The sequence below is a fragment of the Phaenicophaeus curvirostris genome, chromosome 12 (assembly GCF_032191515.1).
Source record: "Phaenicophaeus curvirostris isolate KB17595 chromosome 12, BPBGC_Pcur_1.0, whole genome shotgun sequence".
NCBI lineage: Eukaryota > Metazoa > Chordata > Aves > Cuculiformes > Cuculidae > Phaenicophaeus > Phaenicophaeus curvirostris.
In genome coordinates this window covers 8880581-8904347 of record NC_091403.1, presented here as the reverse complement: position 1 = coordinate 8904347, position 23767 = coordinate 8880581, and the positions used below count along the sequence as shown (strand labels likewise).

At 46.0% G+C, this 23767-nt stretch overlaps 1 protein-coding gene across 3 annotated transcripts in view; it reads left to right on the top strand.

Annotated features, from left to right (window-relative positions):
* ACAN (aggrecan) overlaps nt 1-23767 on the top strand; it is a 48574-nt gene that overhangs the window by 20756 nt on the left and 4051 nt on the right. For 2 of the 3 annotated variants that reach the window (XM_069867241.1, XM_069867242.1), the window contains 11 exons: nt 1191-1365; nt 1854-1981; nt 2584-2877; nt 4582-5097; nt 5607-5781; nt 6188-6315; nt 6673-6966; nt 7125-7319; nt 8316-11795; nt 20493-20606; nt 23340-23498. In XM_069867241.1, the coding sequence (XP_069723342.1) occupies nt 1191-1365; nt 1854-1981; nt 2584-2877; nt 4582-5097; nt 5607-5781; nt 6188-6315; nt 6673-6966; nt 7125-7319; nt 8316-11795; nt 20493-20606; nt 23340-23498 (5658 nt within the window). The remainder of the gene's footprint in view (nt 1-1190; nt 1366-1853; nt 1982-2583; nt 2878-4581; nt 5098-5606; nt 5782-6187; nt 6316-6672; nt 6967-7124; nt 7320-8315; nt 11796-20492; nt 20607-23339; nt 23499-23767) is intronic. The other variant, XM_069867243.1, reaches the window with a different exon arrangement.

Here is a 23767-nt window from a genome sequence, read left to right as displayed (position 1 = left end):
ACCTGGGCAGAAAGGAGGAAGAAATATATGGACAGAGGACATACTGCTCTCCCCATAGGCATGAACCCTTCCAGTCAGGTCGCAGATAAGGCAAGGAGTCAACAAGCAGAAGCCGTGGGCCGGGCATTTTTTTTTGGCAGGGTAGGACCAGACTAAATAAACCAGCAAAATGATTCATGGCAGAATATATGGCAGAAGGCGAGTTAGAAAGACAGCAAGTCGACATCCTTGGCAGGAGGTGGTACTGGAGACACTGGGCTATTGCTCAGAGGGGTGAAGGTGGAAATAGAACCGTTATAAAGTCCTTCTATTTCTTCCAAGCATTTTAGGAGATGGGATGCCCTCAGCTGGAGAAACAGTCTGTTCTGGAAAAACTTTCCTCATCATCTTGCAAAGCATATCCTAGTAATAGATGGGATTAAATACTAAAAGTCTTCTATGATCCTTATCTTTATTGTGGTTTTCACTTTCAAAGTAGGATGGGGAGACAGCTTCCACTGTAGCAGTTAACCAGCAAGTCTCTGGAGAATACTCATTGCCTGCTGGTGAATTTTCCATTTGACTTAGGCCTGCAGACGAGAGTGTACAAATAGCCATCCTTGCCAAAGATTCCCGTTCATCAAAAAATATTACTTAGATAGGTTTGCGGCAGATCCAGAGATTGTAAGTGTATTTGCCTCTTGTTATTGTTTCCTGGGTGTTTGTACAGTGATTGACACTCTGCACCCTCGGTCCTGAGCAGGACCTTTGGAGGTGATATCTTTTAAACCTGCACAGCCCCTGCTCTGTCCCACTGACTGATTTCTGAACCATGCATTTAAAATGCTGCACAGAGCTTTATCAGGGAAGTATTGAGTCCTTCTTATGGTGATGGAGCTCTGGGTGATGGATTTCCTCCCACTGTTCACATTGCTATTCAGCTACTGGCTTATAATAGGCAATGACTTTGTTACAGCACCATGGGAAAGCAGTCACTGCCCTAGGTCACCACTGTGTTCCACAAAGTTCTGCAACAGGAGCCCATCAAGTCACCCTTGGCTTGAGATGCTCACGTACAAATAATCATCATGAAGTGTTTATGATTTCTAGTTGACATGTGTATCTGTCCTTTGGATCAATAACTTAATTGGAAGGAAAGGGGCTGGTTGCTCTCCAGCAGACATGGGACTAATGGCCATTGTGTTTTCCAGGCATCGTATTCCACTACAGAGCAATCTCCACAAGGTACACCTTGAATTTTGAGAAAGCAAAGCAGGCTTGTATCCAGAACAGCGCTGTTATTGCCACGCCTGAGCAGCTGCAAGCTGCCTACGAGGATGGGTACGAGCAGTGTGATGCCGGCTGGCTGGCTGATCAGACTGTCAGGTAACCAACAGTGGAGGGGAAAGGAAAGTGACAGCAGAGGCATTGGGGAAGGGCTTCAGTAATGAAGTCACTGACTGAAAATGTTTGATAAATAGTTGCTAAACAGCAGCTTTTGTAATTGCTGGTGTGCGGAGGGAAGTGTTGGTTTGCAAGCCATTCTGAACACTGTCCTCCTCAGCTGGTGCTGCCTGCTAAGTAGACAATGGCTTAATCCTGATCCTTCGTCCTTTCTGAACAAAATTCATTCTAGGCCAAGATTCACAAGTGTGGCTCAACTATACTGAGCTGTGCATGCCCCAGCAGGGAGGCACCTTGGCCTGATGTCTTTGGCTGCTGCTCCCAGGGACCTGCTTCACTCAGGACCATCAGAGGGAGGGCAGGACAGCAGATCATCCTTCCCCATAACCCAGAAAATGCCATAAATTGTCACACTCACTGCGGCTGCCAGGATCCTGCCATCCCACTCTTTACGCACCCTCTCTCCCCAGGTACCCCATCCACTGGCCCCGAGAGCAATGCTACGGCGACAAGGATGAATTTCCAGGAGTAAGGACCTACGGTGTCCGTGAGCCAGATGAAACCTATGATGTTTATTGCTATGCAGAGCAAATGCAAGGTGATTTGTTGCTTTTGTTGTTACTAGATGGAGAAGCAGCCATAGCTCTGATTATGCCAAGACTGGACAACAGTAAATACAGAGGCAAAGGGCTTAGAGGCAAGACAGGTTACAGATGGAAAAGCACATACCCCAGCAAAGCCAGATGTTCTCTACAATCTTTTAGTCCTTGGACAATTTTAATGTCAAATGACTAATGCAGTGCAGAGGACGGAGTCTCTCTAACCTTCACCAGAGTCCAAGCCATCTTGCATGTCTCTAGTCATCCATTTGAAGATGTGACATTAAAAGGTGTCTATCACACATGCTTATGACAAATATTCATTGAAATATTCAGCACATCAGAACTCAAATTTTCCTTTGTCTTCCTCTTGCCCTGTGGCTCCAGCTGGTTTGGTATGTTTTGCTCCAGTCTATACTCAGCCTGTAAGCCTCCATTTCTTCCAGTCTTTGACAGTCATCAACATGGGCTTGTGGTTCAGCTCTAATACACTGGACTTTTCAACTTATACAGAGTCTCAGGAGGCAGGGAAGGCAAAAGAAAAGGAACTGGGACTGCATTCTACGGCTAATTCCTGTGCTAATGGATGGTGTGATTTCAGGTAAAGTCTTCTACATCACTGACCCTGAGAAGTTCACCTTTCAAGAAGCTTTCGACAAATGCCACAGTTTGGGAGCCCGTTTGGCCACCACAGGAGAGCTGTACCTGGCCTGGAAGGATGGCATGGACATGTGCAGCGCAGGCTGGCTGGCTGATCGCAGCGTCCGCTACCCCATTTCCAGAGCACGGCCCAACTGCGGAGGAAACCTGGTGGGCGTGCGGACGGTGTACCTGTACGTCAACCAAACGGGGTACCCTCACCCCGACTCTCGCTACGATGCTATCTGCTATAGTGGTGAGTACATTGGGGCTGATGAGACTAAACAATGTGGTTCTACACACCAGAAAACAGGACTTTCCTGGCCAGAGCTAACCTCTTGCTTCTTTTATTTACGTTTTTTTAAAAAGGAGGGGAAAACAGGTTTGGATTTAGTCCTCTGTTCATGTAGGAAGCAGTTCCAGAAAGTGCACAAGTGCCTGAGCTGTGCAAGGGACTCCTGAGGAGGTGGCTGTAACACAGCCATCTTCTCTCCAGTCCTCCCACAACTTCCAGCCCTGGTAGCTCTCCTGGAGGCACAGAGCAGAGCTCAAGCGCTTCACATACAAGACTTTGAAGCCTGGGGATGTAAGAGAAGGAAAAGAAGAACAAGTCTGACCATGAATATGTGTGTGTGGTACAGACACATGTCTCTTTCCACGCTGTGATAAATCAGACACTGTAACAGTCTCTGACGATCAGAAATGGGGCAACATTGCACCTAGGAAGTCAAGAGCATCCCAGCTACTCCTCCTTTCTTCTAACTGCACACTATACCCTGCAGCAAGAAGAGCGCAAAGCACAGCAGTATATGGTCTATTCATGGCAACCAGAGGGTGACATTAAAAATGGATTGCTATCTTTAGGAAAATAATAACAATATTTTAAAATGTGTTTTCATACCCCTTTGATACAACCTATCGCGCCAAGATGCATGCGTGATCAGAGGTCCCATAAAAAACCACAGAGACCCCTTGGAGGTGTTCAGCTGTATGGCCAAGCTAAACACTGGTCCACAAAAGCCACAGCCATCTGGCTATCTCAGGGTATGCATCTGAAACTGCTGAGTACAGCCAGTCCTTGTCTGAATATCTCTGTCTAATTCTGTGCATCCCTTGAGGTCTGAGAAGTACTGGCTAAAATGAACTAGCAGCAAAACGGAATTGGAAATAAACAGAGCAGGGAAAGCAGTATTAGGGGAAAAGCCTGACACTGCCTCATTACCTTTGTCTCCCCAGCTGAGACCTGCCTTGCTGTGTATCCAAATGTCCCATCCCTCCCTCACCCGCCCAGTTCTGATTTATGCTGCTCTTTGAATCACCATCCTTGCTGTAGGCTGACCTGCTCAGTGGCACGTTAAGCACGTTCACCTACACTCAAGGGATGAGATTTTTCAGAAGAGTGATTTGGGAGGGGAACAGAGGGAGCTGTTTGGATGTATTTGCTACAGCAAGTGGCCTTGGCGGTCCTTGTGATGAGTTTAGCATACTTACATCTGAAAAGCTCTGAAGTCATCACCTGGGCAGAGATCTTGATCCTGGTGAGACTTCATGTGAGGATCCAGTTGTCTTGCTCTCACGGCTCAGACCTACTGTGGAGGTTAACCAAGCTCCCCTTACTTCCCACCAGCCACCTTAAATTCCTTCCAGCAGGCACTAGAGGTCAGTGCAGACTCGGATATGGGCAAGGTGCTCCCGGGAAAGGGAGCGGGGAGGAGATGAGGGAAAGTCCTTTCTGGTTCACCGGCTGCAGAGCAGGTGGTGACTCATTGCCTGTAGCTCAGGAACACGCGCTCCGTGCTGAGGTGTTGGAACTGGAAGAAGGAAAACCATTTCTTCTACCAAACCATCATGATTCCCCTGCTTCTCATAACCCTCGGCTTTCTCGGGGGCAGAGTTGGCGCAGCACACCTCGCTTGACTGATCTCGCCTTCTTTGATTGCTGCTTTGTCTCTCGATGCAGGGGACGACGTTGAGACTCTGATCCCAGGGCAGTTCATCGATGAGAGGGAAAGTGAGCTGGGCAGCGGTTTCACTGTCCAGACCGTCACCCAGACTGAAGTGGAGCTACCTCTGCCAAGCAACGCCACAGAGGAGGAGGCCCGCGGCAGCATCGCCACCCTGGAGCCCATTGACATTACACCCACTGCCACCGAGCTCTACGAGGGCTTCACTGTCCTGCCTGATCTCTTCACCCCTGGTGTCACAGCCGAGACAGTTGCCCCAGACGAGGAGGCGAACGTCACCAGGGAGGATTTCACAGGAGCGTGGGCTGTACCTGAACAGGTCACCACCGTAGCTGTAGACACTGCCATCACCACCGAAATGCCAGAGGTGAGCTCGGTGGAAGATGTCGTGGAGGTGACTGCCACGCCAGGACTAGAGTCTGTCTCAGCATTTACGGTGGAAGATCATCTCGTGAGAGTGACAGCAGCCCCTGGTGTCGGTCTCCTCCCTGAGCAGCCAATCTCCCCCATGGGTAAGTCACCAAGACCCCAAGAAGCCTGAAGATCTATTTCTCTTAGAGGTAACCTTTCAGCTGAAAACAGCCTGAGCTTCTGCTCTCGCAGAGGGCATCCAGGTCCCTGGAGGTGGACAGGCCTGTTTGTGGTCCAGGACAGGCTGAGTGCCTCCACAATGGTAGGAGACAAGGGTTGAGAAGGGGGCTATGGGCCACCCCATCATGTGCTGAAAAGTGCTCGACAGGCTGATGCTTGGGTCTGCAGTCATCACACCTTGCACTCCCATGTGATTCTGGGTCCAGGGAAGGGGAAAGTCATGGCATGACGATCCTAAAGGAAAACTATGGAGATTTCCAGAACATCACCCTTGATGGCAATGGAGCTTAATGAATGAGGCATCTCCATTAAAGTGGGTTTAATAGACACTGGTCTTTGTACTGTTGTTGGGAAGACCCTTTCTGGTCACACATTTCAGTAGAGGGGGGTTCCCATGTCTGCTGTCTCACCATGGCTTCTCTTCTCCCAGGTGTGGTGTTTCACTACCGTGCTGCCACCAGCAGATATGCCTTTTCCTTCGTCCAAGCCCAGAAGGCCTGCCTGGAGAACAATGCAGTTATTGCCACTCCCGAACAGCTCCAGGCTGCCTATGAGGCTGGCTTTGACCAGTGTGATGCTGGCTGGCTGCGGGACCAGACAGTCAGGTAAAACAATAGTAACGAGGAGAAGACACCTGTCCAAATTGAGGCCTTGCTGTGGTCTCTCCTGCTGCTCTGTTCACCAGCCTTTAAAGTTTTCCTGACCAAAGGTTGTCTCCAGGCCTTGATATCTGTTGGGCAATAGACCCATTCTTCTCAAATTTTCCTACTTGTTTCTTAACCTGTGTATACATCCTGCAGTGGAGAGCTCCCTTGGCATGCAGGAAAAATGGAGGAAAGGTTTTACTCATGGCTCCAAGCTGCTTGTAGACTTACTTCCAAATCATGCTGGGGCCTCTGAGCACATCTAACAGCAAAGGGTTCATGTCCTGCTCCAAAGTACACTGAAGTTTTTCAGTCCAGGATACATAACGCTGACCTTGAGTTACAACCTCTCTTCTTCTTTTGGTAGGTATCCCATTGTGAATCCTCGAAGTAACTGTGAAGGAGACAAAGAGAACTCTCCGGGTGTGCGCTCATATGGCATGCGCCCGGCCTCAGAGACCTACGACGTGTACTGCTACATCGACAGGCTCAAGGGTACATTATCCCCCTTCCTCTGGTCACAGCTGTGAAGCATAAGTGTGCCTTGCACCTCCACATCTGAGGGGAGACCTCATTGCTCTCTACAACTACCTAAAAGGAAGTTGTGGAGAGGAGGGAGCTGGCCTCTCCTCCCAAGTGACAGGGGACGTGAGGTGGTTGAGTCACCTTCCTTGGAGGTGTTTAAGGGACGGGTGGACGAGGTGCTGAGGGGCGTGGTTTAGTGATTGATAGGAATGGTTGGACTCTATGATCTGATGGGTCTTTTCCAACCTAGTGATTCTATGATTCTATGCTTCTATATGCGTGGGTGGGATGCAGGGACTCATACCTATTTTCTCTCCCATCCCTCAGGCGAGGTGTTCTTTGCAACACAGCCGGAGCTGTTCACCTTCCCAGAAGCTCAGCAGTACTGTGAGAGCCAAAATGCCACCCTGGCTTCTGTTGGCCAGCTCCACGCTGCCTGGAAGCAGGGCCTGGACAGATGTTACGCTGGCTGGTTAGCTGACGGCAGCCTCCGTTATCCCATTGTGAGCCCCCGTCCTGCCTGTGGCGGGGATGCACCTGGCGTGAGAACTGTCTACCAGCACTACAACCAGACAGGCTTTCCTGATCCACTGTCCCGGCATCACGCCTTCTGCTTCAGAGGTACCTTCCCACCCTTTTCAGGGCATGTAGACTTGTCTCCTAGGGGAAACGGATTTCAAGAGGGAGGCTGGACACATCAGGGTGCCAGTTTGGTGCGAAGCACTTCACTGGTATCTTGGACAGTGAATTTTTGGAAACATCCTCCCTTTTTGTTCCAGCTCTGCCACCTGTGGAGGAGGAGGATGTCACCTCATTCTTTGAAGAAGATGTGCTGGCAACCCAAGTGATTCCTGGAGTGGAGGGAGTACCCTCTGGGGAGGAGGTGACCATGGAGACAGAGTTTGCCACTCAACCTGAGAATCAGACAGCCTGGGAGACAGGTGTCTTTCCAACCGACGTGTCGCTGCTCTCAGGTGGGTCAGACTTTCCTAATCTCCTGGATCATGCCTGGCTGCTGTTTTAGGGTTGGAACACTTCCAAAATAAATGGGCTGTGTCTTTGCTGAAGAGAGTTCCCTCTAAATCTAGACAATTAGCACCAGAAAGCTGGGGAGGGGCTGTTTACAAAGGCTTGTAGTGATAGGACATGGGGCAATGGGTATAAACTGGAGAGGGGCAGATTTAAACTAGACATAAGGAGGAATTTCCTCACTGTGAGGGTGGTGAGGCGCTGGAACAGGTTGCCCAGGGAAGCTGTGGCTGCCCCATCCCTGGAGGGGTTCAAGGCCAGGTTGGATGGCGCCTTGGGCAGCCTGGGCTGGTGGGACGTGTTCCTGCCCATGGCAGGGGGCTTGGAACTAGATGATCTTTAAGGTCCCTTCCAAGACAAACTATTCTGTTATTCTGTGATTCTATCTTAGCAAAGTCTGAGGCTGTGCCCGCAGCAGGAGCTATTATTATTGAACTTTTTATCTAGTACTGAACTAAATGACCAGCAGACCAGCACACGCAGCATTGCCAAAGCACTTTACAAAATATTTTGGTTTGTGTCTGAGGTGGGGAAGACAGGCTGGAAACAGATTTCAGGCCACGCCTTCCAGGAATGACAGAGTTACACCACAGTTAGGGCAGCACCAAACGTTTTGTCTTCCACATGTCATCTCCAAAGAACTAGTAGCTTGGTTTTGACACCTGGGAATTGGTGTCACTGTTGCTATTATCCCATGTCAGAAGATGATATATCCTGTCAGTTTCCCAGAGATATTTAGTTTATAGATGTTTAAGTTATAATGTTCATTAACAAATTTGAAGGGACCAAATTATTTTTGCAAGCACATGGGACTTTGTGCCTTTATCCTAAAGGTATCAGTTTGGAGGTAAAGTCAGTCAGAAAATGGTTAATAGCTTCTTTAAAACAATTTAGTAAATAATTTTCTATCATCCTCTTTTTATTTACTTTTTCCTTTCCAGTGAGTCCCTCTGCTTTTCCTCCAGCTACTGTAATACCAGAGGAAACAAGTACCAATGCTTCAGTCAGCGAAGTGTCAGGGGAGGTGACTGAATCTGGAGAACATCAAGTCAGTGGTGAATCTTCAGCATCCGGGTGGGTATCTGGATTTCCAGATACAAGCAGAGAACCAGCTTCTGGTGTTTTTGAATTTAGTGGAGAACACTCGGGGATCGGGGAAAGTGGATTACCATCGGTAGACCTGCATACCAGTGGCTTTCTACCTGGAGAAAGTGGGCTACCCTCAGGTGACCTGAGTGGTGTGCCCTCTGGCACAGTTGACGTCAGTGGCTTGCCTTCTGCAGAGGAAGACGTATTGGTGTCTACTTCAAGAATACCAGAAATCAGTGGGATGCCTTCTGGAGCGGAAAGCAGTGGGCTGCCTTCTGGATTTAGTGGAGAAATCTCTGGCACTGAGGTAATCAGTGGCGTGTCATCTGGAGAGGAAAGTGGACTTGCCTCTGGTTTTCCTACTGTCTCTCTTGTGGATACCACGTTGGTGGAAGTTGTAACAACAGCACCAGAACGGCGAGAGGAGGGAAGAGGGTCCATCGGAGTCAGTGGTGAAGATCTGTCAGGGTTCCCATCCACTGAGTGGGGCACCAGTGGCAGCGCCCAAGGGTTACCCTCAGGAGCTGAGCTCAGCGGGGAGCCCTCTGGAGTGTCTGACCTCAGTGGGGAGCCTTCTGGGGTGCCCGAGCTCAGCGGGGAGCCCTCTGGAGAGCCTGACCTCAGTGGGGAGCCTTCTGGGGTGCCCAAGCTCAGCAGGGAACCCTCTGGAGTGCCTGACCTCAGTGGGGAGCCCTCTGGAGTGCCTGACCTCAGTGGGGAGCCTTCTGGGGTACCCGAGCTCAGCAGGGAGCCCTCCGGAGGGCCTGAGATCAGTGGGTTGCCCTCAGGACTGGATGTCAGTGGTGAATCATCTGGAACACATGAGGTCAGTGGTCTGGTGGACCTAAGTGGCCTTACTTCTGGTATCGATGGAAGTGGTGAGGCCTCGGGCATTACCTTTGTAGATGCCAGTTTGAAGGAAGTGACAACAACCCCCTCGGTTACGGGAGCAGAAGCAAAAGAGATTTTGGAAATAAGTGGATTGCCTTCAGGAGGTGAAGATACAACAGGCATAGTATCTGGGAGTTTAGACATCACTGGTGAAACTTCTGGGCATGTAGACTTTAGTGGGAGTGCTTCTGGAGTGCTCGAAACGAGTGGACAAGCAAGTGGAGTGATTGACAGCAGTGGAGAAGCCTCTGGAATTGATGTCACCAGTGGCCTACCGTCTGGAGAGGAGAGTGGACTCACTTCTGGCTTTCCCACAGTCTCTCTTGTGGATACTACTTTTGTGGAAGTTGTAACACAGACATCAGTTGCACAAGAGGTGGGAGAAGGGCCATCTGGGATGATAGAAATCAGTGGATTTCCTTCTGGAGACAAAGCACTATCTGGAGAAGGATCTGGAGCCACGGAGACTAGTGGGTTTCCTTCAGGGGCGGGAGATGTGAGTGGAGAGCCATCTGAGATCCCATACATCAGTGGAGACATTTCTGGAGCCACAGATCTAAGTGGACAATCTTCAGCAGTGACTGATATTAGTGGGGAGGTCTCAGGGTTTCCAGAAGTCACGTTAGTCACTTCTGATTTAGTAGAAGTTGTGACAAGACCAACAGTATCGCAGGAACTAGGTGGGGAAACAGCTGTCACTTTTCCCTACAGTTTTGGGCCAAGTGGTGAGGCCTCTGCATCTGGTGAACTAAGTGGGGAAACATCTGCATTGCCAGAAAGTGGCATAGAGACATCAACAGCTTATGAAATCAGTGGTGAGACATCTGCGTTTCCTGAAATTAGTGTAGAAACATCCACGATTCATGAAATCAGTGGGGAGACATCTGCATTTCCCGGATTTAGCATAGAAACATCAACAATTCAAGAAATCAGTGGAGAAACATCTGCATTTCCTGAAGTTATAACAGAAACATCCACAAGTCAAGAAGCCAGAGGTGAAACATCTGGCTATCCTGAAATTATCATAGAAACATCCACAGCTCAAGAAGTAAGTGGGGAAACTTCTGCAGTTCCTGAAAGCAGTGCAGAAGCATCCACGATACAAGAACTCAGTGGGGAAACATCTGCATTTCCTGAAATTAGAATAGAAACATCCACAAGTCAAGACATCAGTGGGGAAACATCTGCATTTCCTGAGATTAGAATAGAAACATTCACAAGTCAAGAGGCTAGGGGTGAAACATCTGGCTATCCTGAAATCAGCATAGAAACATCGACATTCCACGAAACTAGTGGAGAAACATCTGCTTTTCCTGAAATTAGCATAGAGACTTCAACAGTCCACGATATCAGTGGAGAAACATCTGCATTTCCTGAAATTAGCATAGAAACATCGACAGTCCATGAAATCAGTGGAGAAAGTTCTGCATTTCCTGAAATTAGAATAGAAACATCCACAAATCAAGAAGCCAGAGGTGAAACATCTGCCTATCCTGAAATTAGCATAGAAACATCCACAGTCCACGAAACCAGTGGAGAAACATCTGCATTTCCAGAAATCAGCATAGAAACCTCAACGGTCCACGAAATCAGTGGAGAAACATCTGCTTTTCCTGAAATTAGCATAGAAACTTCAACGATCCACGAAATCAGTGGAGAAACATATGCATTTCCTGAAATTAGAATAGAAACATCCACAAGTCAAGAAGCAAGGGGTGAAACATCTGCATTTCCTGAGATTAGCATAGAAACTTCCACAGTCCATGAAATTAGTGGAGAAGGTTCTGCATTTCCTGAAATTAGAATAGAAACTTCCACAGTCCATGAAGCTAGTGGGGAAACAACTGCATTCCCTGAGATTAGCATAGATACACCAACAAGTCAAGAAGCCAGGGGTGAAACATCTGCCTATCCTGAAACTAGCATAGAAACATCCACAGTTCAAGAAATAAGTGGGGAAAGCTCTGCGTTTCCTGAAATGACTATAGAAGCATTCACAATTCAAGAAGCTCGTGGTGAAACACTTGCATTTCCTGACACTAGCATAGAAACATCCACAGCCCACAAAACCAGTGGAGAAGCACCCGCGTCGCCTGCTGCTAACATCGAAACAGCTGCCACATCTTTGGCCAGTGGTGCTCCTGAGGAGAAGGAAATTCCTGCTGCAACATCTGCAGCTGTGACATATTCAGTCGCAGGCATCTCAGGGGAAACCTCTGTCCCAGACGTTGTAACTGGTACTCCAGAAGTTGAACCAACACAGGGACCCAGGAATCCTGAAGAGGCTCGGCTCGAAATAGAGCCTTCCCCTCCTGCGGTGTCAGGACAAGAGATGGAGACAGCTGTTGTTCTAGACAATCCTCATCTGCTGGCCACCACTACTGCTGCCCTGCCTCAAGTCTCACAAGAAGCAATTGACACATTAGGACCCACTACAGAAGGTATCGTGTCTTCTTCTCATATGGAAGGGAATGTGTTATGGAAGGGAAGGGAGGGAGGGGACATAGTTCTCACTCTTTTTCCTTATTCTACAGCAGAGAACATTAACATGGAAGCAGACTTGAGCAGAACGTTATTGTGGTGGGAAGCTATAAACTTGTGGGGGTTTTCTCAAGTCATTTTCAATAGTTTCTGTCTTAACAAATGATAGTCTCTGATTTGCCATGTAATGCAATTATCCAGCCACCATAACTGCATCCTCAGCAGGACCTCCTTCCTGCTGGCCAATGGCAATTACATGTCTCTGGGGAGAGTAGTAGAGAACCACTTTCAGGGAAGCACCAGAAGATGCGTATCTGGTCTTCTTCCACTGAACCATAGCAGTAGGCGTCAGTCGCTCCTCTCCGTTGCTGATTCTGGTGGACGTGGTTGTGCCCCAGCCATGATGAGCAGCTCAGTGGAGCTGGCACCTGCCAGGAACATCATCTGAGGGAGGCATCATCTGCTTGTGTCCTCCTGGGTACGAAGGTTATCACTGGAACAAAGGAGAGGTCTCCTCTCTGTGCTGCTGGAAGTGGGGGCTCAAAAAAGAGCGTTGTGTGAATGGTCATTGAGAGCCTCTGTGACCAGGTCACTGTCTGTGATATAGCTGAGGAAGGCACTAGGGCATTCATACCTCCTCTGAAATTGCTCTAAACCATTGCTATCATCTAGAGAAAACAACAATTTTTACTTCTTATGTGGAAACAAGAGCAAAGACTGCCAAAGACATCCACCCTGACTAATGGATGCAGCTGAGAAGTTGGATAAGATGGGCTGCAAGTCTCTACCCTGTTTTCTTTCTCTTTCTGCTATGTATTGACTTGCTGCCTGTATCCCTGGGGGTTTCATAGCGCTTACTCTGGAGTGGGAGGCTGGCCATCAGCAGCTTTGCAGTGCCGAGGGGTAAGAGACAAAGCAAGCCAGCTAGGGACAAAAACCTCTGCTCTCAGCATCATCTACACTGAGCATAATTGCATTGGACAAACTGCTCCCATCCCTTTGGCAGAGTGGAGCTCTGGTCTGCATCTTACACTGCTGTCTGCAGCTAGAACAGGCTGAGTGTGTGCAACCGAGCTCGGAACATTGCCACCTTTTGTCAGCTCTGCTGATAAATGCTCCTCCTTCCACCTTGCCACTTCTTGGTGTTTTGGCATTGTGTCTTTGGCGGTACCCTTTGCTACTAGGTATAAACAGGTGCAATATTAAATCTGAGTAACCATTTATGGTGAAAACACTTTGCTAGCTTTCTGAGGAGCATTGCTCTATCAGTGTTCACTTGCCGTGGAGGCATTAGGATACTGCGGTGAGAAGAAAACAAGATGGGATGTTGTTGTGCTTACTGGTGGCTGCTTCTTGGTCAAGGGCTAGTAACAGAGGGTGTCCTATGGGATCCCCAGTTTCACTTTACCGCAATCAGGAGCAGGGTCCTGTACATAAACCCCATTTCAGTACCATTAGTGCTTTTGAAGGTCCTACATGTGCTCAGTTCTCAATGGGCTGCACATTCATGCAGGACATGTTGCTTAAGTATGGCACAAAATGTACATGCAAAGAGATTTTCACAGTTCCTTCTAGTAAAAGTAATTTTAATACCACCCCTTTCCCACACTACCTCTTAAACTGCTTCTTTTTGGTTAATTTGCACCATTCAGCTCAGGACTTAGGAAGGGTCTACAAAAGCAGGGCTTTATGAAGCTCACCCTGTTTTCTAACTACATTTCCATCCTCAAAGTGTTTTGAATGAGTCACTGCATTTTCCTCTGCATCACTTCTCTCCCTCTGAGAAAATAGGTAATCACAAGCCTTTATTCAGTCCTGCTTGTAACACATTTGAGGTCTTATCTGCCTTTACTCAGCAGCTGCACAGCAGATGTCGCAGGAGTGGGTGAGGGCAAGTCAACAGGGTCATCCCTGCAGCGCTGGTCCCGGCTGGCACAGTGTTCAGGGCTTGGCAGGGTGTTGCAGGAGTTACACACCCAGAAGCCCTGCTTGCACACCTAATGGGCTCTGCTTTTGGGCCATGCCTGCTGCCACATCCAAGCCTGGAGACAAAAACAAGCCAGCAAAGGCAGGGTTGAGTGAAAGGAAGGAAGGAAACTGGCCAGTGAGGCTCAGCCAAAAAAAAAAAAAAAAAGAAAAAAGAAAAAAATGTTAAAAATTGGCCCCAAAGTATGGTTTTGTTTCACAGCTTTTTCTTTATATAAATTACCCACAAGGCGACTGCCAGATTCTTCAGAGCATTTGTTAGCCAACATTCTTGTAAAGTATTTTGAAAGAAAACCATGTGTTCAGCAGCTCATGTGTGGAGACGCTTGAAAAATGTTCTGAAATTAGAAAATGTTGTGTATTTGCAAGTTGCAGACATGACGATGTAGCAGCTGGGGTTTCTTAACAGGTGACAAGCAACGACTGCCTGAAGCTTAATTGTAGTCTTTTTATAGACAAGAGGTGGCCTTCAGCATGTGTGTGTGGCTGGTGCTCCCACCAGGGAAAATATTCCAGGGTAAAGCTTCTTTTATTGATAAACTTCTTTACTGCAGTGTCCCTGTAGGGTTAAATGCAGTCCTGGTCAGGATCTGAAGGATGTTCATCCAAGCGCCAAGAAAGTGTATTGACCATGAACATACAATATCCCTGCAACAAGTCAAGCTTCTAGAGAATCAGAGCAAAAATGATGTTAAAAGAAGAAAAAAAAAATAAGAAAAAGGAAAAATAATCACAGATTACCTTTTCTTGGGTTGTTACTCTTTACAGTGCTCTGCTGATTGCGGATGTGGAAAGTCTACAAGGAAGAGCCATAGGCTTGAACCCAAAATTGTGTTTCCCATATTGCAGCTGCCTTTTTACCTGAAACTTCCCAATCTTGAAATGTAGCTCTTGCACAAAGACCAGCTCTACTCTCTGTGCCTTGTGCTGTGTGCAGAGCTTGTGGGATGTAATAGATGCATGTTAGGTGCAATTTATTTTCACTAACGCTAAAGCATAGCTGAAGCTAGTTCAGTTTGCAAAAGGAGCTTAGAGTGAGGAGCAGGAGGCATGTGGCTGTTGCCTCCTTCTCCTGTCGTCAAAGGGTTCCACTTAGATCCAGAAGTCTTTTTAGTGGGATGATTTAAGAAGAATGATATTTTTCTGCTCTGCCATAGCCTCTGCTTCTCTAAAGGCCAGAGCCAGAAGCACAAGAAGACCAAAGATTAACACTTGGAGTGCCAGTATTTTTTAGTATTTAACCAAATTGAAGGCTGCACATGCACATGTCTTTCGTCAGCAGTTTAAGCCCTCTCTTAGGACAGAAAGGCCACAAACTTGAGAATGGTCCATAGTCTTGGCTTCTTTATCCAGAGTTTTGCCAAGTCAGCACGTCTTTTTTCTTCTGGTAACATTTGAAGACAAATAATTATTAGCTGAAAAAAGCATGCTGGCGCTTCAGTGAAAGACTGTGGTTTGGAGCACTCTGACCAGTCAATGACATAAAAACTTCAGTCAGGTTGGGGGGGAAATTAAAAGAGAAATGTGCTGAAATAGCAACTGTTTATGTTAAGTTTTGCTTGTCTCTGGTGAAACGAGTTGATAAAGTCTACTGCTTATGACCCCAGCACAGCTGAAGATTAGAATCCAAATGAGGAAAGGTCTTGATGGGTTTTCTTTATGTTTCATGCCCTGCAAGACCAGGGATGGTGTTTTGTTGATCCAGAGCAGCTCTCAACCCAGAAGAAAAAAATCTAGAAAACATTCACCTGATTCATAATGTTTTACCTGAAGTAGAATGAAGAGCATGCTTTAAAGAAGGAGATGGAAGTACTAGTCCTGGCTGAGAGACAAGAAAAAGCACAATCTCTGGCTGACTGGCCAGATGATTTGATGTCTCCTGGATATACTGTCGGGTTTGCATCAGAAGTTTATTAGCTTAATTAAAACCTTTCTCTCAAGAGGAAGCCCACGGTCCTGGACTAATGTTATACACACCAGGTTACTTCTACACATAGTATTTTGGTTGTAGAGATGTCTAAATTTCCTACACTCTCCTTCCCTGAGAGTGTTGGAGGTCCCAGCGGATCAACAGGTTCTCCTGGAAACTCACTGTTCTCCAGACTGATGTAGCATTTTAAGGCTGTAGCAATACCGGCCCATTCTGCTGCATGGAGGTTTTGGTTTAAATATTGCAGTTAATTATTTTAATTACTTAATTGCTCATCATAATTTACTACCTGACTATGTGATGTTCGATGCTGGCATTTTACTTAAAAGGTGAGAGAAGTGTTTTCCTAGTCTTTTCTTCTAGGAGTCACACTATAATCACTCCAATGTTTTCCTTCACTGTTTGAACTATCAGATCGGCAGTTAAAACTTCTCAGGAGTCTTTGAAAAGCAAATTTAATTTGTACCTGGATTTTTTTTCCTCAGTCTCTAGAAGATAATTACCTAACCACTCTCTGATGCCCTGTTTGGATAATTGCACTTAAAAGGAAGCCTATAAAGAATGGGGTGAGGGGCACAACAGGGACTGTTGGACATCCTGAAAACACCTTGCCTTTTAGTCTTAGTTTTCTTTTCTGCAGAATATAAACAGGACATTAATCCTAGGGTATATGTCTAAACCAGTTACTCATGGCTTCAGGAAAATTGTACAGATTGTTCAGGGTTTGGGCGAGAGTGTCCTCTCAAAGCATCACAAGGTGCTTCTCCTTAATAGATGCTTTAAGCAGAAAGCTGACTTTGGTTAATGGGCATTCCTGCTCATCTTCCATACAAGCTGCCATTGAGAGAAATGCTCGGGCTGTATTGTTTTAAAAAGAGTTAGCACTGTTTCTAGTATTGTGTTGTTAACTTGGGATGAAGGATTTTAAAAGCATTTCCCGCTCACCACTGACACTGTGTGTTCACTTTTGCATGCCATTTGCCTTCTGAGAAAAACTGGGACCAATCTATTTCTCTTTCATTTCTAAAGGATTTCTCTTTCCATGATCTAGTACCACAAATTGTTTTAAAAGTCATTGGGAGAATTTTTATGTTGTGTTTAGTTGCACTAAAAGAAAATAGTTCTGACTAAATATAATTCATATCTGGCAATGTAAAAGAAACCTTAGGAAGAAAATGGTGACGCAAATTCAAAGTTTGCCTTGTAGCTGTATAACTTCTCTTGCTTTCTTCAGCCAACACTTTACATCTTCCAGATGCAAAACCCTGTTTACATTGGATATTTTGTTTTAATTGTTTTGTTTTCTAAAAACATCTAGAAGTTAGACCTTGGGTCCTGTTGGTAACAAAAAATAGACACCGTTTTGACAGTAGATTTGAATAATGTTTGCAACTTCTGGACTATATTAACTGCAGTACAAATTGTCTTCTAAAGGGCTGCTAATTTTGCATTATCCTCAAAAAGTGAGTTAATAATGTTTCCTATTCTTGGCAATGCAAGGCATTTTCTTCCCTGTCTTTGTTTTACAACTAAAGCTCTTGAGAGCCTGTTCTTCATCCCATGTGTATCACTTGTCCTTTGTTAGCACTGAGTAATAATAGCACTGGGTAATTATGGCAGTAGTCTTGTCTTCTTGTTGGTTGATAAGCACTTGAGCTGCGTTTCAAAACAGAGCTGAGTTGTTGTATGACTGTTCACCCAAGCAAATGAATAGCTTGAGTTTGCTTAAGATCCTTGAGTGTCAAAGTATGTGGCAGCTGGTGCTGTGGAAGAGGAGTCTGGCTTCATGCTGAGCAGAGCTGGCACACTCAGTCTGCCACAGGCTTTTCAGCTGGCTGAAGAGCTGTACAGTGATTTACTAACCTCGTCTAGCTCTAAACTCTGTGGAAGTTGATATATTTAAGGTACATAAAAGGCTACAAAGAAAAAGCCAACCATTGTGTAATAGATGGGATTTTTTTTATGACTGGATTTCTCATCTCCCATAAATCCCATGACTTTGATGCAACATCCTAGAAACACCCACAAAATAGCTTGCAAGGGTTTCCAGAGACAACATCAGTGGCAATTTTACCATTTGAAACTTATTTTCTAAAAGATCTCCAAGACTCAGTTTTTCTGGGAGGACCAGAATCAGCAATGCTTCCTCCAACCCAGCTGAGTTTCTGGTTATCAGCTTGGTGTTTTTTACAGATGGAGACTGCCCCAACAGCACAATAGGATGAAGGTGGAGTTTGGTATTTATGATCATGACTGTGTTTAAAACATCTTCTCTTCAGCCATTTGCAGCACACACCTGGGAAAATACCTGTCCGTGTCTCAGTTGTATTTGTTGTCTGTTTTTCCAACACTGCCTACATTTATACACCCTTTCTCTATGTGTGGTACATGAAAATACATATTTATATGTATGGAGATATATATTATACACAGAGATTTGGTTTTACAGCATATATAATATGTGCAGTCATATTACATACAATATCTGCAGAAGGAAATTATGTTCCAGTGTAATTTCCCAGCTGGAAAAGTGTGGTGATGACTTTGCACATGTGTGCCTGTTCCCTCCTCCTCCAAGACCAGGGACGGCAACTCACAGCAGCTCTCCTGCGTCTCAGAAGAAATCTTAGATGTGCTAGGTTTTAGCCCACGCTGCTGTAGGCAGCTGGAGGCTTGTTATTCCCTGTTAAACATTCTATTTTAGCTCTCTTAAGTGTTTTGGTCCCACTTGTGCAGCATGGTTTCCACATCATGGAGCCTGACGGACAAAGGAGAGCCTTTCCTTACTTGTTCAGCTGGAGCCCATTGGAATCAACGTCAACTTCTGCTGCCACTGCTGTTGGGAAGCCCAGGAGGCCTTTCAAGTTGGATTCATCCCTCAGGATACCTCATTTCCCCTTATGCTCTCTATCTTCTAGGAACTCCAAGCATGACTAGTAAGGAACAGCCAGCCAAGTTCACCTCCTCTCTTCTACTTAGGCCCATGACTGCTATTTTCTTCTGAAAAGTGTTTAGTAGTGTCATGGAAAAAAAAAAAGATCTTCATGTTGCAGTGAACAAAGAAGTCCAGAAAGCATTCATGAGTATTTAGAAGGGCAATTCAGAGAGAAAAATTCCTTCTCTCAGTGAAGAACTAACTGCAAAAGTGGTATCAGAGGTTCAACAGGCATCTGAGGAATGTTGCATTGCTCACAGTGTTGCAGCCTAGAATAAAGAAGACAACCTTCATGTTCCAAAGCACGAACTGATTTGCCATCCAAGGTCCGGAAGGATTTTCTGTCTGCTCTCATAGGTCTGGGGACAGTGAGCAGCTGGGCTACAGTTCTGCAAGGAGAAAATATCAGACTGAATATACTTCAATCAGAAGATGAACACAGATCTTGAGGAGTCGCTGCTCTGCTCTTGTATTTCCATAGCCAGCATGTTTGTCATCTTTGAATGTTTCCTTACTAACCTCTCTCATCCACAATAAGAGCATGGAGCCTTAGTTGGCACTTTTAAAGCCTTGCATTTCTCCTGAGTGTGAAAGAGAGAAACATTATCTCGCATGAGGATCTAACCAGTCATCATTTAACCTAACCTGCATGGATGGGCTCCCACTATCTTCCTTAGTCTTCTTCTTTGTTTCTTGAACTGAACGTCTCTGAAATCTTTCCATTCTGAATTATTTTTCTTCTCATTCCAGAGCTCAATAAGTAGGATTAAGCACAAGTCTAGAAAAATACTAGGAGAAGAGCTTTTACTTCTAGCACGAGCCAGACTTTACAATATATAGATACAACCTAGCTACCTGTGGCCTTCTTCAGAGCACCCGTGCTTCTTTCCTTCTGCCCCAAGATGACAGGGGATGGAAGTGCTACCCAGGGTTCTGCTAATTAGCAAGTTGAGAAACAATGGAGAGTTGGAGGCTGAACTCTTCCCAAACAAACTTCTCTTTTCACCTCTGGAAAAGCAGAATCTTAAAGGCTGCTCTAGATAGGAAAGCTGGGAGTTGTTTCCTCCACCAAGAGCGAAGCCACAGCTGAAAAAGACAAACAGCTTCTTCCAGCCCCATCACAAGTAAAAAGAGCATAGTGGGGACAGGTCTGAAGAAAATGGCACTGCATTCCAGTATTCTTCACCAGTAAGAAGCTACCCACAGCTAGGCCCAAGATCCTCAAAGGGACCTTTAAACCTACTTCTTCTCTGCACTTTCTTCATCTTCACTGAGAAGAGATTTCTTGCTCCAGAACTTCATCTAAGTTATGATTAGAAAAAAGCTAATAGCAAGCACTGGCAACCAGGGAGACCAACTGGGAGCTAGAGATCTATTTCAGGATGTTTCCATCACTTAGGAGAACTCCACCTTCTTCCTTGTAGACCCATAGCTGGAAGAAACATAGAGACAAGTTTGCATGTTTGAAGCATCAGGCAGAGAGAGCGGACAAGGAAGAGTTACCACAGCTGTCAAATTCACGGAGTGCTCTGTACTAGATACATCTTGCTCAGCTGGTACCTATATCTTCAGAGCGGTGTTCATCAAGTGACAGAAAAACAGCATCTTCCTTGTAGGGTGTATTGGGTCTCTTGCATTCATTCTTCCAGCAGCAGCAGTTGCAGTATGTTTTAAAATAAGATGCAAGAAACTCTCGAGTTCCCCCAAAACAACTGATATTCCCACCTAAACAAGCAAGGACATAAATTCTCCTTTTGGTCGAGTTGTCTGCCTAGAGCCCTAATGGAAGCCCTTGATTTCTTGCAGACACTGATGAGTGCCACTCAAGCCCCTGTCTGAATGGAGCTACCTGCGTTGATGGCATCGACTCTTTCAAATGCTTATGCCTTCCCAGCTACGGAGGTGACCTGTGTGAGATCGGTACGGCCTACCTGGCTTCAGCTAATCTTACTAACTGCTGCATTACCTTATTCCCACTCTACCCCCCAAAAAAAAGCTGATCCCAAGTGCTCCCATCAGTCCTGTCTTCATCTCAGCAAGCTAACCTCTAACAGAAGCTTAAAATACACTAGGGAAAAGCTTTAAGACTTTTGCTTGTGTATTTTGATTACTGTGTTCATCACACCACCATGTCCTCTAAGATTCGTAAACAGGAGCAGCTGGTGTCTTCTTCAACTTTCTCTGTTTTCTTAAGTTTCTCTAGTGAAGCTCCATACAGATGGTAGCAGTGTTGATCACAGAAGTCACAGTGACTTCTGAGTCAAGTGTCTTTCTGTTCATCTGTAACAGTAGGGAAACATCTGAGTACATCTTCACCCCAGGCAAACTTTCTCTGCTTGACTGGAATTTCATGGAAAGATGTTTCAACTGAGCCATGAAAATTGATTGTATTTCTCTCTGTGAAGATGCAGCTGTGAGAAGCCTCATTCACTCCAGGAATCTCCACCGATTTGACACAGTTTGACATTTTTGTCATCTCTTCAACGTGGCTTCCTGTGGCATAATCAGCAGGGAATGTGTATCTTTGAGAAAACGTGAAGTGACCTATTTTCCATGAAAATTAAGTACTCTGACCTGTGCTAATACTTGGCTTTTTTTTCTAGAAGGAAAGAAAAAAAAGGGATTTTTTTTTTTCCTTAAAGCTGATGAAAGCCCAAACTTCTATCAGCTTAGCTGAGAGGAAGCTCTCCTACCTTGCTCAAACAGAAGAGGAATAAGGTTGCAACGTGTTCTTCACTTTGGCAAGAGTAATGATAATGTATATGAAATTTTCTCCTCCCCTTTCTCTGCACCTCTCTTTCTGCTCCCAATGAACAGATGGACTTAACTATGTGAAGAAAGCTCAGGATCATTGGACTGTGTGGGCAGGAATTGTCTTACCGCTTTCTTAATGCAACCTAACCAGACCATGATCTACTTGTCCCCTCTACCTGTTGTCGAAGATCCATGTAATCTAACATGAGACTTTCTACCCTGTAGCTGCTCAGAATCAGTTTGGTGCAAGCCAGACTTAATTTCCTCTCTTCTCAGATTTATGGGCTCACGATGACTGGGGGCCAAAACCTAGGAGATGCAAGAAGAAGCCAGAGCCCCAAATTCAGTGGGGGATGAAAATCCTTATTATTCCCATGAGGCATATCACGACTTCTGTCAGTCCCCAAGAACAGCAGGACACCATAGATGATCTTTGTACACAGCCAGTCTTTCTCGTCACCATGACAGTGTCCTACAAGGTTAACAAGCTTTTTGTCATGCTTTTCCAAGATGATTGCTTTCATATTTCCCCATAAGTAAGAACTGTGTAGGAAACAGTGGCCTTTCTCCTAGAAAGTGTCCTGCTGAGGTTCTTTGCCATGTGCTGACCCATCCCCTGCTGTGATGACAAGGGCTGACATTTAAGTTGCTAGAAAAAAGTCTTAAATCTCAAAAGACAGAATGTGTTCTCTGTTCACCTTGTGCAAATGATCTGCCTGCAGAGACCAAGAATCCTTAGGGCTTCAGCTACCTCCAGACAATCCATGTGATCTGTTGAAGAAGGCAGAAAACCCTTTTAATGCCTCAGCTAACCACCAAACCCTACAACATCTCTGAAGCACCTGCAGTCTCCAGCTGGAAGAACACTAGAAGGGTGGATTAAGAGGAATTAGTGTGATTGAAGATGATAAGTGCTTTGACCTACCAAGTTTAACAAAAGAAGAAAGAAACTGAGTGCAGAAAATCTTACTGTAAAGGGAGATAAACATGAGGACTCATGAAAGCCCACACCTCCAAGAGCAGCAAGTGCCTGAGAAAGGATAGTAGACTGGTTATCTGAAAAGCTGAGATTAAACACATTTAGCCTCGTGTTTCCTTCAGCCACATGGAACAGATGTGTGGTGTGGCATTGCATGAGAACTCCTGAAGGTCTCTTCCGGTGGTTTCACCATCCACCTCTGCTCCCCTTATCTGTGGTTTTATTTTGTTTATTTTTAATCAGTGGGTTCAGCTCCTTAGTCTTCCTAAGATGGTAAAAGATGTTTTGAAATGTTGAGAAGTTTTTGTACTTTTCTAGCGGCTTCCAAGATTTTTCCTTCAGATCTCATTTTCTCTCTCCACCATGGTAAGTTCCTCCCTCCATCTCTTTTCTCCCATTTTGGTAGGCTTGCTTCTCCTCCAGAGCTCCACACCAAGCAATCTGGCCACCCAAACCTGGGCTCTTCCCTTTTCTTTTCCACAAATACTTGTTTATTCTGGGCATCTGGATTCAGGTTTTGGAGTTTCTTTCCTAAAAAAGACAACTCTGCAGGCCAGCACAAGTGGGAAGAGAGAGATCCTTGCTTGGTCTGTTCCTCAAAAACAGAGTCAAGGAACATGATGTGGGGATTGAATTGCTCAGGAATGAGTTTGCGTCACTCAAGTTTTCTAGTAGCAGCAGTCAGCTTAGTGAAAACACAAGGTCTTCAACACAGACTCCTCTTTCTGCCTGTGTCTTGGATGCCTTCTGATCGTTTTCCCTGGGATTTCCCACAGGCAACACTGTCAGTGTTTGCTTTTTAGTGGAGTTAACCATGTGTTGTCTGATGCCATGAGAGCATGAACTGCAAAGAGGTGAGTTGGAAGGCTTCCAGACCTATGCACCAACTCTTTTTCATCCCTCCCCTTTGTGTGTTTCAGACCTGGAAAATTGTGAGGAAGGCTGGACCAAGTTCTGGGGCCACTGCTATAGACACTTTGAAGACAGGGAGACTTGGATGGATGCAGAGGCCAGATGCCGACAGCATCAAGCCCACCTGAGCAGTATCATCACTCCAGAGGAGCAAAAATTTGTGAACAGTGAGTGTTGGGGGCAGCCTGAGACTGGGCAAGGGTCTATCTGTTGGACTCTTCTCCCAAGTGACAGGGGACAGGACAAGAGGGAATGGCCTCAAGCTCCACCAGGGGAGGTTTAGGCTGGACATTAGGAAAAATTCTTCACAGAAAGGGTCATTGGGCATTGGAACGGGCTGCCCAGGGAGGTGGTTGAGTCACCTTCCCTGGAGGTGTTTAAGGGACGGGTGGACGAGGTGCTGAGGGGCATGGTTTAGTGTTTGATAGGAATGGTT